At 43.1% G+C, this 12,904-nt stretch overlaps 1 protein-coding gene and 1 pseudogene across 1 annotated transcript; one reads left to right on the top strand and one right to left on the bottom strand.

The window, feature by feature from the left end:
- The first annotated feature begins 419 nt into the window (after positions 1–419).
- On the top strand, positions 420–6,285 carry LOC117790388 (annotated as a pseudogene).
- A 104-nt stretch (positions 6,286–6,389) lies between these two features.
- Positions 6,390–12,777, bottom strand: LOC117790387 (negative elongation factor A). Its single transcript, XM_034629823.1, has 7 exons — positions 12,352–12,777; positions 11,313–11,567; positions 9,759–11,231; positions 8,553–9,698; positions 7,731–8,159; positions 7,444–7,599; positions 6,390–7,382 (listed from the first exon to the last, which is right to left on the bottom strand). The coding sequence occupies exons 1-7, from the start codon at positions 12,559–12,561 to the stop codon at positions 7,251–7,253; spliced, it is 3,801 nt and encodes a 1,266-aa protein (XP_034485714.1). The 5' UTR covers positions 12,562–12,777; the 3' UTR covers positions 6,390–7,250.
- Between the last annotated feature and the right edge of the window lie 127 nt (positions 12,778–12,904).

Below are 12,904 nucleotides of genomic sequence, written 5' to 3'. Positions count from 1 at the left end.
TGTTCGTTAATTAAGAGTTAGTATAACAATTTTTATTAATATATATTTCAAAATTAAACTCACATTTTTTTTTTTGTCCTAATCGTTCTAATGGAATTTGGTTCTAATCGATACTCGGCATCAATTCGTCGGTTCTCCGAATGGTATCCAAGTGTCTGAGCACAGGTTATCCTACTGTCTAGTGCCTTGAATGTAGCCGCACCTCACCGCGAGCGAAGCAAGACACGTGTAGGCAAGCGAAGTGAGCAGGGGGCAGCCCCCTTCTTATTTAATTGAAAATGTGCCTTTTTAAAATATTTTCATTTTAAGCTATTAAATAAATAAAAATTTAATAATGCTTAAAAATTATTTAATAAATTGATATATGATGTGATCCTCCGGTTAATGCTTAATGTCTTATTTCTAACATTGTTTCACAGAAATTCGAATCGTCATGAATTCCCTGCCACAGCTGTCGATTGCCAAGGGCCAGCAGCAGGATTATGTGCCTCGTGCACTGCATCGCATCTTTGAGGAGCAGCAGCTGCGACATGCCGACAAGGTGGCCCTCATCTATCAGGGTCAGACCTTGGCGCCCAGTCAGAGCAGCTATCGCCAGATGAACGAGCGTGCGAATCGTGCGGCACGTCTGCTGGTGGAGGAGACTCATGGACGCTTCTTGCAACCGAATAGCGATGGTGATTTCATTGTCGCTGTCTGCATGCAACCTTCGGAGGCATTGGTCACCACGTTGCTGGCCATTTGGAAGGCGGGCGGCGCCTATTTGCCAATTGATCCCAGCTTTCCTGCCAATCGCATTCATCACATTCTCCTCGAGGCAAAGCCGACAATGGTGATCCGTGATGATGACATCGATGCTCAGCGCTTTCAAAGCACGCCCACGTTGTCGGTGACGGAATTGTACGCCAAATCCTTGCAGCTGAGTGGATCCAATCTGCTCTCGGAGGAGATGCTCCGAGGTGGCAACGATCACATTGCCATCGTTCTGTATACATCCGGGAGCACAGGTGTGCCAAAGGGAGTGCGTCTGCCGCATGAGAATATCCTGAATCGGCTGCAGTGGCAATGGGCCACCTTTCCCTATACGACGGCCGAGACGGTGGGCGTGTTCAAGACGGCCCTCACCTTTGTGGACTCCATTGCCGAGCTGTGGGGCCCTCTGATGTGTGGCCTGGCCATTCTAGTGGTGCCCAAGGCTGTGACCAAGGATCCACAGCGTCTGGTTGCATTGCTGGAAAAGTACAAGATCAGGCGTCTGGTGCTTGTGCCAACTCTGTTGCGCCCTGCTCATGTATCTGAAGATGGAGGGCGGCGGTGCGGCCCAGAAGTTGCTATACAATCTGCAGATCTGGGTCTGCTCAGGCGAGCTCTGGCCGTGCCGCTGGCCAGTAGCTTCTTCGACTACTTTGATGAGGGAGTGCATCATCTGTACAATTTCTACGGCTCCACCGAGGTAATGGGCGATGTCACCTATTTCACCTGTGAAAGCAAGAAACAATTGAGTTTGTACGACAATGTGCCAATTGGTAAATGACAGATCCATAATCCTAGTGACAGCTGGTAACTCATTATCCTCTCTAGGTATACCTGTCTCCAATACGGTCATCTATCTGCTGGATGCCGACTATCGACCTGTGAAGAACGGCGAGATTGGTGAGATTTTTGCATCCGGCTTGAATCTGGCTGCCGGCTATGTAAATGGACGTGATCCCGAGCGCTTCCTGGACAATCCCCTGGCTGTTGAGAAGAGTAAGTTTTCGGATATTCAATAATCCTTCACTCCCAGCTAATTAAAATGGATTTTTACAGAGTATGCGCGTCTCTATCGCACTGGAGATTATGGCTCACTGAAGAATGGCAACATCATGTACGAAGGTCGCACCGACTCTCAAGTCAAGATTCGTGGACATCGTGTGGATATGTCGGAGGTCGAGAAGAACGTTGCCGAATTACCGCTGGTGGAGAAAGCCATTGTGCTTTGCTATCATGCTGGACATGTGGACCAGGCCATCTTGGCATTTGTCAAGCTACGCGATGATGCTCCTATGGTGACGGAGATGCAGCTCGAAGGTCGGCTCAAGGACAAGCTGGCTGACTATATGACTCCGCAGGTTATTATTGTGGAGCATGTGCCTCTCTTGGTCAATGGCAAGGTGGATCGTCAAGCTCTGCTTAAGACCTACGAGACGGCGAACAACAATGAGGGTGACTCGAGTATTGTGCTGGACTTTGACTACTCCGAGGTACCCGAAGAACTCAAGCTAACTGCACGCGATCTCTTCGAGACGGTGGGTGGTGTCATTGGACGCTCCACTCGCGCCAGCTTGTCACCTCGCAGCAACTTCTATGAGCTGGGTGGCAACTCACTCAATTCCATATTTACCGTCACGTTGCTGCGGGAAAAGGGCTACAACATTGGCATATCCGAATTTATCGCGGCCAAGAATCTGGGTGAGATCATTGAGAAGATGTCCGCTAATCGCAGTGCCGTTCAGTTGGAGGAGGAAACACTTAATGCATGCCCACATCTCAAAATGGAAGCCGTTCCTTTGCGGCTGGAACATCGTCAAGAAGTCATTGAGTAAGTACTCCTCTTGAATTAACTGCAAGTCCAGGATTGCTTTAATATTTTATTTCTCTTTTGCAGCATTGTTGTGTCTAGTTTATACAACAAGGGCGACTTGGATCAGTGGCTTAAGCCGGGCCTTCTTTCCACAGATTACAGTGATCTTCTTAATGTAAGCACTTCAATCTTTCCATATTATATACATATTTAGTGTCATATATTGTTTTCGTTGCGGACGGCAGCTCGCGCTAGTGACGTAAGCAATATATATAGCTTATATGGAACATTTGCTACATTACATATTACTACAAGAAAATCAAAGATGGAGAAAAATAATATGGCACAGAAAACTAGGTGGATTCACATCGGGGCACGGAGAGTCATATTTGACAGCCACAGTGGCACGGAACAATGTAAACACAAATGATGTGACATAAAATTCAAGTGGCACAAAAATGTGTCACTTTCAATGTGAACACAGGTGTCTTTCCGTGCCTCATATTTTTTGTGCCAGAGGCTGGCACGGATTTGACAGAAAATAGTTTGACAGCTGTTTTAGTGGATCCATCTCAAATGAACCCTTTTTTCCCTTGCCAAGCATATCGAGCAAGTTGGTTCTTTTGGGACACTGTGGCACGACTCACTATGTTATTTTGGCAGTTCTTGTGTTTTGAAATGGATTTAATGTACATTTTATAATATTAAAATTAATGTGATCTTGAAAATGATTCCCTAAAGAAGCAAAAGGTGATATTGGATGAATATTTTTAAATTGCCAATGATAATTATCATTCTGTAAACCCATCACAGTTTTCCCGTGACCCTAAACAATTTTACAAATTTGTTAACTTGAAGCGTAAATCCCCCAGTTTACCTTCCTCTTTTTTTTATGGGATAGATAATGCCAGCAACGACTCTGCAGTCGCTGAACTATTTTCTAACTTTTTTCAAATCACCTATTCTCCAATCCCCACTTCCAACTCATCTTATCCTTATTCTATTTTTCATTTAAACACTATGTTTGCTCCCTCTATTTCTTATAACACTATAATCTCTTCTATTAGCTCTTTAATATCTTCTTTCATTCCTGGGCCAGACAACATGCCTAGTTGTCTTGAATCTTGAATCTTTTCATATCTTTGGAAAGGATCTTATATCATTCCCCTTCACAAAAAAGGTGCTAAGTCTGATATTTCGAACTACAGAGGCATTGCAAAGCTATCAGCCATTCCTAAATTATTTGAAAAAATCCTTGTTTCTTCTTTGCAGCATCTCTGTAAAACGATTATTTCCCCTGCACAACACGGCTTTATTAAGGGTCGGTCCACTACGACCAACTTGCTTGAATTTACCTCCTTGGTAAATGATGCATTTTCAGAGAAAAAGCAAACTGATGTCATATACACTGACTTCAGTAAAGCATTTGACTCTGTGAACCATGACCTCTTACTTTACAAACTTAATTGCATAGGTTTCCCTCCCGCCTTTGTACGTTGGGGTTCTTAGGTCAATCATTTCGAGTTTGGTTCACGTTACTTCTGGTGTACCTCAAGGTAGTCACTTGGGACCTTTATTTTTTACTCTGTTCATATACTTTAATGCATGCGGATGATGTAAGGCTTATCTTTTCATACACTGATCCCCTTCTTATAATCGTCCGCAAGACCTATGACGATATGCAACTATGGTGCTCGGCCAATAAGTTGCATCTCAATTGTTCAAAGTGTATGTTCATGACATTTACACGTACTAGGCCCTATTTAGGTTCTTGTACAATTGACAATACCCCTTTGCAACGTATAGAATCTGTAAAGGATCTTGGAGTTTTATTTGATTGCAAATAATGCTTCAATTTGCACATCTCCACTATAGTTAATTACGCCAAAGGAGTACTTGGTTTTATTTAATGTTGGTCGAAAGAGTTTAATGATACTTTCACCACTAAACTCCTTTACGTCTCTTTAGTTCTTCACATCCTGGAATACTGTTCATGCATGTTCCTCTCCCTTCCCTAAAATCCGCACTTTTCCAATATCTATCGTTAAATCCCTGACCTTACTAATACTAATAACTTGTTATGTTACCTTATACTAGCCTAACATTCATTCTATTATTATTAACAATACTAATCTTTATTGATCTGATTGGGTTTTCCTGGGTTTCCCCCATCCTTGCAACAAATATTGCATCATTTATAATTTTTGCTTACCCCAAATCTAACTTTAATTTTTTTTTCTTTACAGTTCATAATTTATATTTAATTTTATTTGTATTTGTAATCTTTAACTTAATTTTAATACTTGGTAATTTTTTCTTTGACGACTGCTTTTAGTTGTGCATAAATAAATAAATAAATAACTTATAGGCAGAATAAGCTAAAATTAAATTTAATACTAAGAAAACAACTGTTTAGGAACTAGTCAAAGTGTTCACATTGACGTCACTTAAAATGTGCTTCACAGCGCTGTGCCAAGAACACTAGTTGTCATTTTCACACAGCGCACAGTGGGGCCATTTCTCATTTTGCGTTGCAAGAATCATATCTTTTGAACCAGTGAAGATATTTTCATAATTCAAAAAGCATTTGATAGAAAATTTCTCAAGCTTACACAGGGTGATTGATGTGTAACTCAGGCTTGTCCGTCAAAGTTGAAAAATATTTTCTGCGCATATTTTGCATGTAAAATTAAAAAAATAAATTAATTTTTTTTGTCCGTAATATACATTTTAATAGTTTTTCGTCTTTTAAACAACATTGTTAAATATTTAAAAAAGTTTTATTACGCTAATTACAAAAAAAAATATATTTGGCGAAGGGAAAACGTATGTAGTTGCACTGCGCTCTACCTCTTCTACTACCATTTTATGGCGAGGTTGCATCAGTTTTTGTACAATAACTATGCTTAGGCGCGCCTAGATGCAGGCAAAACCGGGATAATTTAGTCAGAGAATTAAATACCGAAGCGTCCTGTAGTAGTGGGATGGTGGCGGTCGCAGGTGGGAACTAGTCATTTTAGCTTACATTTTACCACCCTTATTTACGGTTTCTTTATCAATTCAAATCATTTTTATAATTTTTTTCCTCCTGCAGGATATGTGGAATGCTACAGTGGAGCGAGATCTGAGCTTAGTAATATACGATCGTAACACGGACCGCATCATTGGCACCGCCTTGAACTTTGATGCCCGCAATAAACCCAAAATGAACGTCAAATCGAAGCTTTTGTTTCTCTATGAATTAATTGAATTCTGTATGGGGCCCTTACGGTAAGAAATAAGCAGTATAAGGGACAAGCCATAGGCTGAGCTAAACTCCTTTACAGCGACAACTACTTCCCCAAGGGACTAAATCAAATACTGCAGTCCTCTACGATGGTCACCGCAAAGGAACTGAATCCTCGCGAGAACATTGCCTGCATGCACTACATGGAGCGCGAAGTCATGCGAGTGGCACGTGAAAAGAAGTTCGCCGGAATATTCACGATCAATACAAGCCCACTGACCCAACAGTTGGCCAATGTCAATCAATACAAAATGCTGCTCAGCTATCAAGCCAATGAATTCGTCAGTTCCGACGGCAGCCGACCGTTTGGAGATGCGCCCGACGAACTTCGAGCGATTGTTTACTGGAAAGAAGTCGTATAATGTAATTTCATCAATTTATGTTTACTATTTTCAAGCTTTTAAACAAAACAACAAAATAAAATAATTAACAATAAATAACGTGACTGTTATTTGACTTTGATAATTCCAACCGCAAAAACAACTACAACATTTCGATTTGTGTAATTGCTGCAGCTTTTCCAAGGAGTTGACGACAAGATTTAAACATTAAAGCCATTAATATGGTTGGTTTATTCTAGTTCTATTACACATTTTTATGATTACAGTTAACTTTTGCTGCGGTTGCTTTTACCAATTTTTGTAATTACATGCATTTATATATTCATAATATTTAATAAATTTGCTTTTTTTTAATTAATAATGAGCGCTTTTCGTAGCTCCAAATATTAATGCTTCTTGCTAAATTAATTATAAATCTTCTTGTTTTTAACTTGCGAACTAATTACATAATGCTAAGTATATAATATGTACTTGCACATATAATGTATGTGCATACACAAATAATTATATATATATTTATATATATATATATATATTTATTTATATAAGTGTGTATTTTGTATGTATGGGTGTGTATGTGTATGGGGTGTGTGAATGTGTACGATCGTTTGCAGTTGTCACGACCATTTCTTTTTTTTTTGCCCTCCAGTCAAGCGTGCAATCAAAGCTGAGTGATGGCTTGAAAACATATATTCATATACATATATAAATATATCTGCTTGTGCCTCAGTGTATGTGTGTTTATGTGTTTGTGGCATGATTATTAAACATTTTAAGCAATAGCATATACTATATATATATATACTTAAAACTGTACAACTACTAATTTACGTTAATTGTTTTTTAGTTCATTATATTTTTCCAACATTTGCATCTGGAAAAAGGTGATTAGTTGCCTAATTAACGAAGCTGTATGCTGTTTGTTGGCCACGCAAAACGGATGACAAATAAAGTCCAGAATCAGCCTAAACATAAGCATAGCACATGGAGGGAAGATACGCATACGACACAAGCAAGACTAAGTTGCCTACTTGCGCACTATGCGTATGACCCTTGTGGACTATGAGGCCGCACTCTGATCCATTAGCCTGTAGTTCTGGAATGTCTTCCATTCGCCTGTGTTGTAATCCAAACGGATGTGCGACTCAACCAGGCACAGTGCCGTGTTACCATCCTCTTGTTGCACTTTTTCCTATACATAAAAAAGATAATTATAAGAATATGTTGAAGCCTATTGGCAATGAATATCTTACCTCTGTTTCGCCCAGTTTAATGACTAAAACATTTTCTGTATTGGGTCGCGGATTCTCACGCAATCCCGCCATGAATCCCAAGATGAGCGCTTTGTCGGGTCGAGACACACGATTTGCTTTACGGAACATCTCATGCGCCTTGTGCACGTGCTCGTTCTAAATGATAGATGTTTACATTATTATTAATATATGTTTTAGACATTGAATATAACAAATTTAACAACTTATTCCATCTAGATTCCCATTAAATAACATAGACAACAACCAATTAAGTAAACCATTCTTACCGAAAGCGAAAGTCCTCGCCTCTGTGGCGCTTGCTGTGTTTGTTGTTGCTGTTGCTGTGTCGCCGGCGCGTTCGTCTGCTGTGGCGTTTGTTGCTGAGTGACCTGCACTTGAACTGTGCGGGGAATGGCCGTATTGTTGCCTTGTTGCAGCTGTGCGCCAGCTGTGCTCGTCGAGGTGACCAAACGCTGCTGCAGTGCCGGCTTATGCTGTACCAAAATCTGTTGCTGCTGCTGGCGCGGCTGCTGCTGCGGCGCCGACGCAGCCGACTGCGTAATAATCGTACGCTGTGTGCTGCTCGGCGCCGCCTGCACCTGCACCAGCTGCGGCTGTTGGCCTGGCCGTTGTATCAGCGTCAGGCCCTGCGGCAACGTGGTCAATCCTCCACTAACATTCGTAATGACTGGCCGTATAATAGTTTGCTGTGCAGACTGAAATTGCAAGTGTCATTAATATGGTTCAATTTAATAATAAGGTTAAAATAAAACAAAGACGGTATAGTCAAGTCCCCAACTATAAGATACCTATCTATCAGACCTGTTTCGGTTTTCACTTGCTCTTTAAAAGCCCTATATCTGCCCGAAACAAAACAGGCACAACTACCGGTGTATCTAACTGAGTGGAATGATTAATACTTTAAAAGAGGGAGTCTAAACTGAAATTGTGGTTAATGAATCTTTTTTGAGCTGAGCAAGAACTCTACTCTTCTTGTACTGTACGTTTAAATGAATTATTTACTTTTAAGAAAACAGATTAAACTATAATTTTGAGTTGCCTTTCACTTTCAATTAGTTATGTTTTCATCATGCTGCCGTTGCACTTACATTGCCAATGACACTCGTTGGCGTCTGCTGTTGGACGATAACGTGTTGGCCGTGTTGATTAGTTGGTATTAGCGTGGGTATCATCTGTTTGCCAGACTGCGCGTTCTGCTGCTGTTGCAATTGTATGGTTTGTGGCTGGGCGCTCGTTGATGCCGTGGTCTTGACCAGGCTGGGCGGTCCAGCCGCCGTTGTTGTCACGAGCGTGGTGCCAAGTCCTGGAAGACTGCCCACATTACTTATAGGTATCTGCTGGTACATATCGCCACCAATGTTGCGTAGGATGACGCCCTTTTGAGTGAGTATGATGGTCTTATTTTTAGCGGCCGTAGGCGACACATTCAACGTGCTTCCAGCAATGGTACCTCCTGGTTGCATGAGAACCTGCGATAGTTTTGGCTGTTGGGTGGCCGTAGTGTTTGCCACAATAGTGTGCTGCGGATGCGGCTGCTGTTGCTGCAGCTGTGCCTGCAGATGCTGTTGCTGGGCAGCCTGTGAAGCTGGCTGGATGGTGACTGGCCGATTAGGCAGCTGCACGTTCTGTATGTTGAGAGTTTGCTGACCAGGACCCACAGCTGCTGTGGTGGCCACAAGTGGCGGCGGGTTGTTGGATACCACCGGTAAGGCCGGTTGATGCTGTCGCAGTGGTGTCATTACCACACCCGATGCTCCCGTCGTCTTCAGCAGTATCTTAGTCGGCGTCTGGCCACTGCTGCTGCCAGCTGAGGTCTGGTAAAGCGTCGTCGTCTGTGGAGTCGCACGCGTCTGTGTGAATGAGGTCAACGTGGGTAGTTGTTGTTGTTGGTGTTGTTGTTGCGGCTGCGGTGCAGCCAGAATGTACTGCGTTGTTGTTTGCTGTGTTGGCTGCGACGAGGATGTAATCAACTGTTGCTGCTGCATCTGCTGTTGCTGAGCTGCTGCTGCTGCAGCACTTGATGTTGCTGCCTGTTGCTGTTGTTGCTGCTGCTGTTGTTGCTGCTGCTGTTGCTGTTGTTGTTGGGCTCGCTTTGCCGGTTGAATGATGGTCTGTGAAATGATGACCGGTCCACTGTTGGCTGCTGTCTTCAGCTGACTGAGTGGCATCGTCTTAATAGCCTGCGACGGTATAGTTGTTGTAGTTGTTGCACTGGTGGATGCAACAATTGGTTTCTGCAATCAAGCATATATTAGTGACAGCACATATGTTTATCAATAATTAAGCATACTTACCGCACGCTGTGTACTTGGCGAGGACGCCAATATGACGGGCGTGGAGCTATTGATTAGTATGGGTTGCTGTTGTTGTTGTTGTTGCTGCTGCTGCGGTGGCGTTGCCTGAGTTCCGCTGCTGCTGGCGCCGTTGCCTGTCGACGCGGCTGCTGCGGCCTTGGCCTTTGCCGATGTTATCTTCACGGAGATATTGTTTGGCAGATTGGCCAACGGACTGGCAGCCTGCCTCAATTGTTGCGGTGTCAATATTGTGGTGGTTGTGGTGCTAGTGCTGGTATTTGGTGCGCTGGTTGATGCCACTCCTTGCAGCATGGGCTTGATGTCTAACTTCTCCATTTTGATGGTGGTATTGCCAACGGTTGTTGTCGCTATCGCTGTTGTTGTGGCAGCAACTGTGCCGTTGTTGTTGTTGGTGTATGGCCGCTTTGGCTGCGGGGTGCTGCGTATTAGTAAATGTGGAGTACGCTGTGCCGGCTGCTGTTGAATAACGATGCGCTGCTGAGTAGTTGTTGCGGGCGTGGCTGTTGCTGCTGTTGCCTGCGTCTGCGTGGTACGTGTAGGCGGGGTCAACGCAGGAGGATCAATCTTTTCCACTTTAATATTGGCTGGCACAATAATCTCCTCGCTCTTGATCTCAATCTCCTGCTTGATTCGCTTGGGCGTATTATGGTAGCTGTTATTGTTGTTGTTATTATTCACCTTGGCCGCCTTAGGTGTCTTCGCTTTAGATTCGGCCTTGACTGCCACTCTTGTGGGCGTTGGGGCAGCAGCTGTGGTCGTCTGCGCAAACTGAAGCGTGGCAGCCGCATATTCTGGAGTCTCTGGCGTCTCCGGCTTCAACGTCTTGGCGACCAACTCTGGCGTCTTGAAATCTTCATCCGGTTGTTCCTCCAAACTGCCGCTGCTCTGATTCAACTGCGGCTCCAATTTGATTTCAAAGCTATTGTTAGCCGAAGTGGGTGTGGTTGGCGTCTCACCACCACTGGAATTCGCCACAGCATCCGCGGGTGGACTGTCGGTGTTATTATTAGAGGCAGCAGCAGCTGCAGCAGCGGCGGCGGCTGCCTGTTGCTTCTGTTCCTGCTTCTTTTGCTGCTCCTCCAATTGTTGCTCGCGCTTGCGTTTCTTGGCTGCCGCATAACCCAACGGCTGCTCTGTGAATTCGAGTATCTTGATGCCGCCATCCTTGCGGCCGGCAGGTGTACGACTGAGATTTGGTCGCTGCGCATTTCCCGGCACACTAGGCGAACGGAAGCCCGTAGTGGGCATACGTGAGGGTATGCCCTTCAGTGGCGTCGTGTCCGTCATCTTGCGCGGCATTCCCCTCGACCGCAATGGTATAGTTGGCGCCGACGACTTCTTTAGCGAGGATTGCGCATCTGCCGATTTGTGCAGCAACTCCGTTCGCAGCTGGGCGCTCTTGGGTTTCCGTTTGAGCGTGAAATGTTTTACTGCAGCCGGTTGTTGTCCAACCTGTTGAATTTCAAATATTACCACAGTTGTAGGTGTGTGTTTGCGATTGTTTTTAATCTCAATCTCAATTTCTTTACTTACCACCGAGATTAGGGCATTTTTGTTTAAATATTGACACTCCAGTGGCAGCATGCCCAAATCTGAGTGTTTATTGACCAATTTACGCAAATCATTGACCATGTCGGTGAATATGGGTCGCGTATCCTCGTAATCGGAGATTTCTGTATTCAACGAGCTGGTCGCCGGAAACGTTTTCATCGTCTCCGCCAGCATGGAGACCCATAATTCCGAGTCAAGGCCCGCAACTTCGATAACCTCCTCCAACTCGCTTTTCCACTGCGAATGAAGAAAAAAATATGACTTAATATTCTCAACCCGAAATGCACTTAAAAAAAATCCATAAAATCAACAAAATGCCTTCACTTTTGTGTGTTCAACATAAAACAACAACATATATCAATGCTTCGATAGTAATTCCTATTGATATATTATTAACTTGAAACAGGTTTTTTTTTAGGTAGTTCGACATTTTAGCCAAACAAATCACATTGAGATCGAATACATTGTTGTTAAAGCAATTTTCACATGGTAGCAGTTCAGAAACATGAATTTATTATATCGAAATTAAATTTGATTTGATTAGAAATGATGGCATGTGTATTCAACAGATTTGTGTTGACCACCCGCTTTACGCCCACTGGCCACACGCACACTCACAGCAACATGCATACACAAACACACACAAAAAAACACCATCACCGAATTGTCACACGCACACACATCCACACAAGTCGTTCGCGCAGAAGTGGCGGGAAATATTTCTGATTTCTATGGTCAGAATACAAGAACACTTAACACTTGTATGTATCAATTGATACAGATAATACGTATACGAGTGCTTGAAAAACACATTGAAATATATTTGACATTTTACATTTCACGGACATTAACAGATTTCTTTGCATTTTAAGGTCTGCAGCACCCATAAACTGAATACACTTCACCAACGCAAATCCAGCATGTATGCCTGTAACTGAGCATGTGTGTGTGGATGTGCGTGTACATACTAGTGTACTTTTTTTTCTCATTTTATTTCCATATTACACCAACGAGATTTTACCTCTTCGACCAGACGGCGCGGAATATGCAGAAAACTGAGCAGTAATTTCAGTTTCACTTGTGTTTGCAAATCGGGAAAACACTCTTTTATGTTGCGCAAAACCTCTTTGTTTAATTGCGAGCATATTGAACCATTTATCCACGAATCATTTGATGTGCCCAGTTTATTATGCAGCCACAGTGATGTGTCGCTGTCCCTTACGTTCGCCATTTTAACGTTTATGTAAATTCACACACGGCGCACATACAACTTAGTACGTCTAACGTTAAACTACTTTATTGCTCCGCAATATTCAATCAATATTCGTTTTTATTTTAGTTTTCGACGAAAAACACACAAAATCCCGACGAAAATTGTAATAGGAAGCTACGACTGAAAAAAGTGTTGCCACATCTCTACTATAAGTGTGTACCCGCAATGCTGTACACAAGAAATATATATTGCAAGACTGACCGATTTTATACTATTCTATCGACCGACCGCCACAGTTCTTCGCCCGTTCCCAGCTTATTGTGGCTCCACCTTTTGGTAATTTAATGAAAATTTGTATTCG

The sequence above is a fragment of the Drosophila innubila genome (genome assembly GCF_004354385.1).
Source record: "Drosophila innubila isolate TH190305 chromosome 3R unlocalized genomic scaffold, UK_Dinn_1.0 2_E_3R, whole genome shotgun sequence".
NCBI lineage: Eukaryota > Metazoa > Arthropoda > Insecta > Diptera > Drosophilidae > Drosophila > Drosophila innubila.
This window is presented reverse-complemented; position numbering and strand designations above follow the sequence as displayed.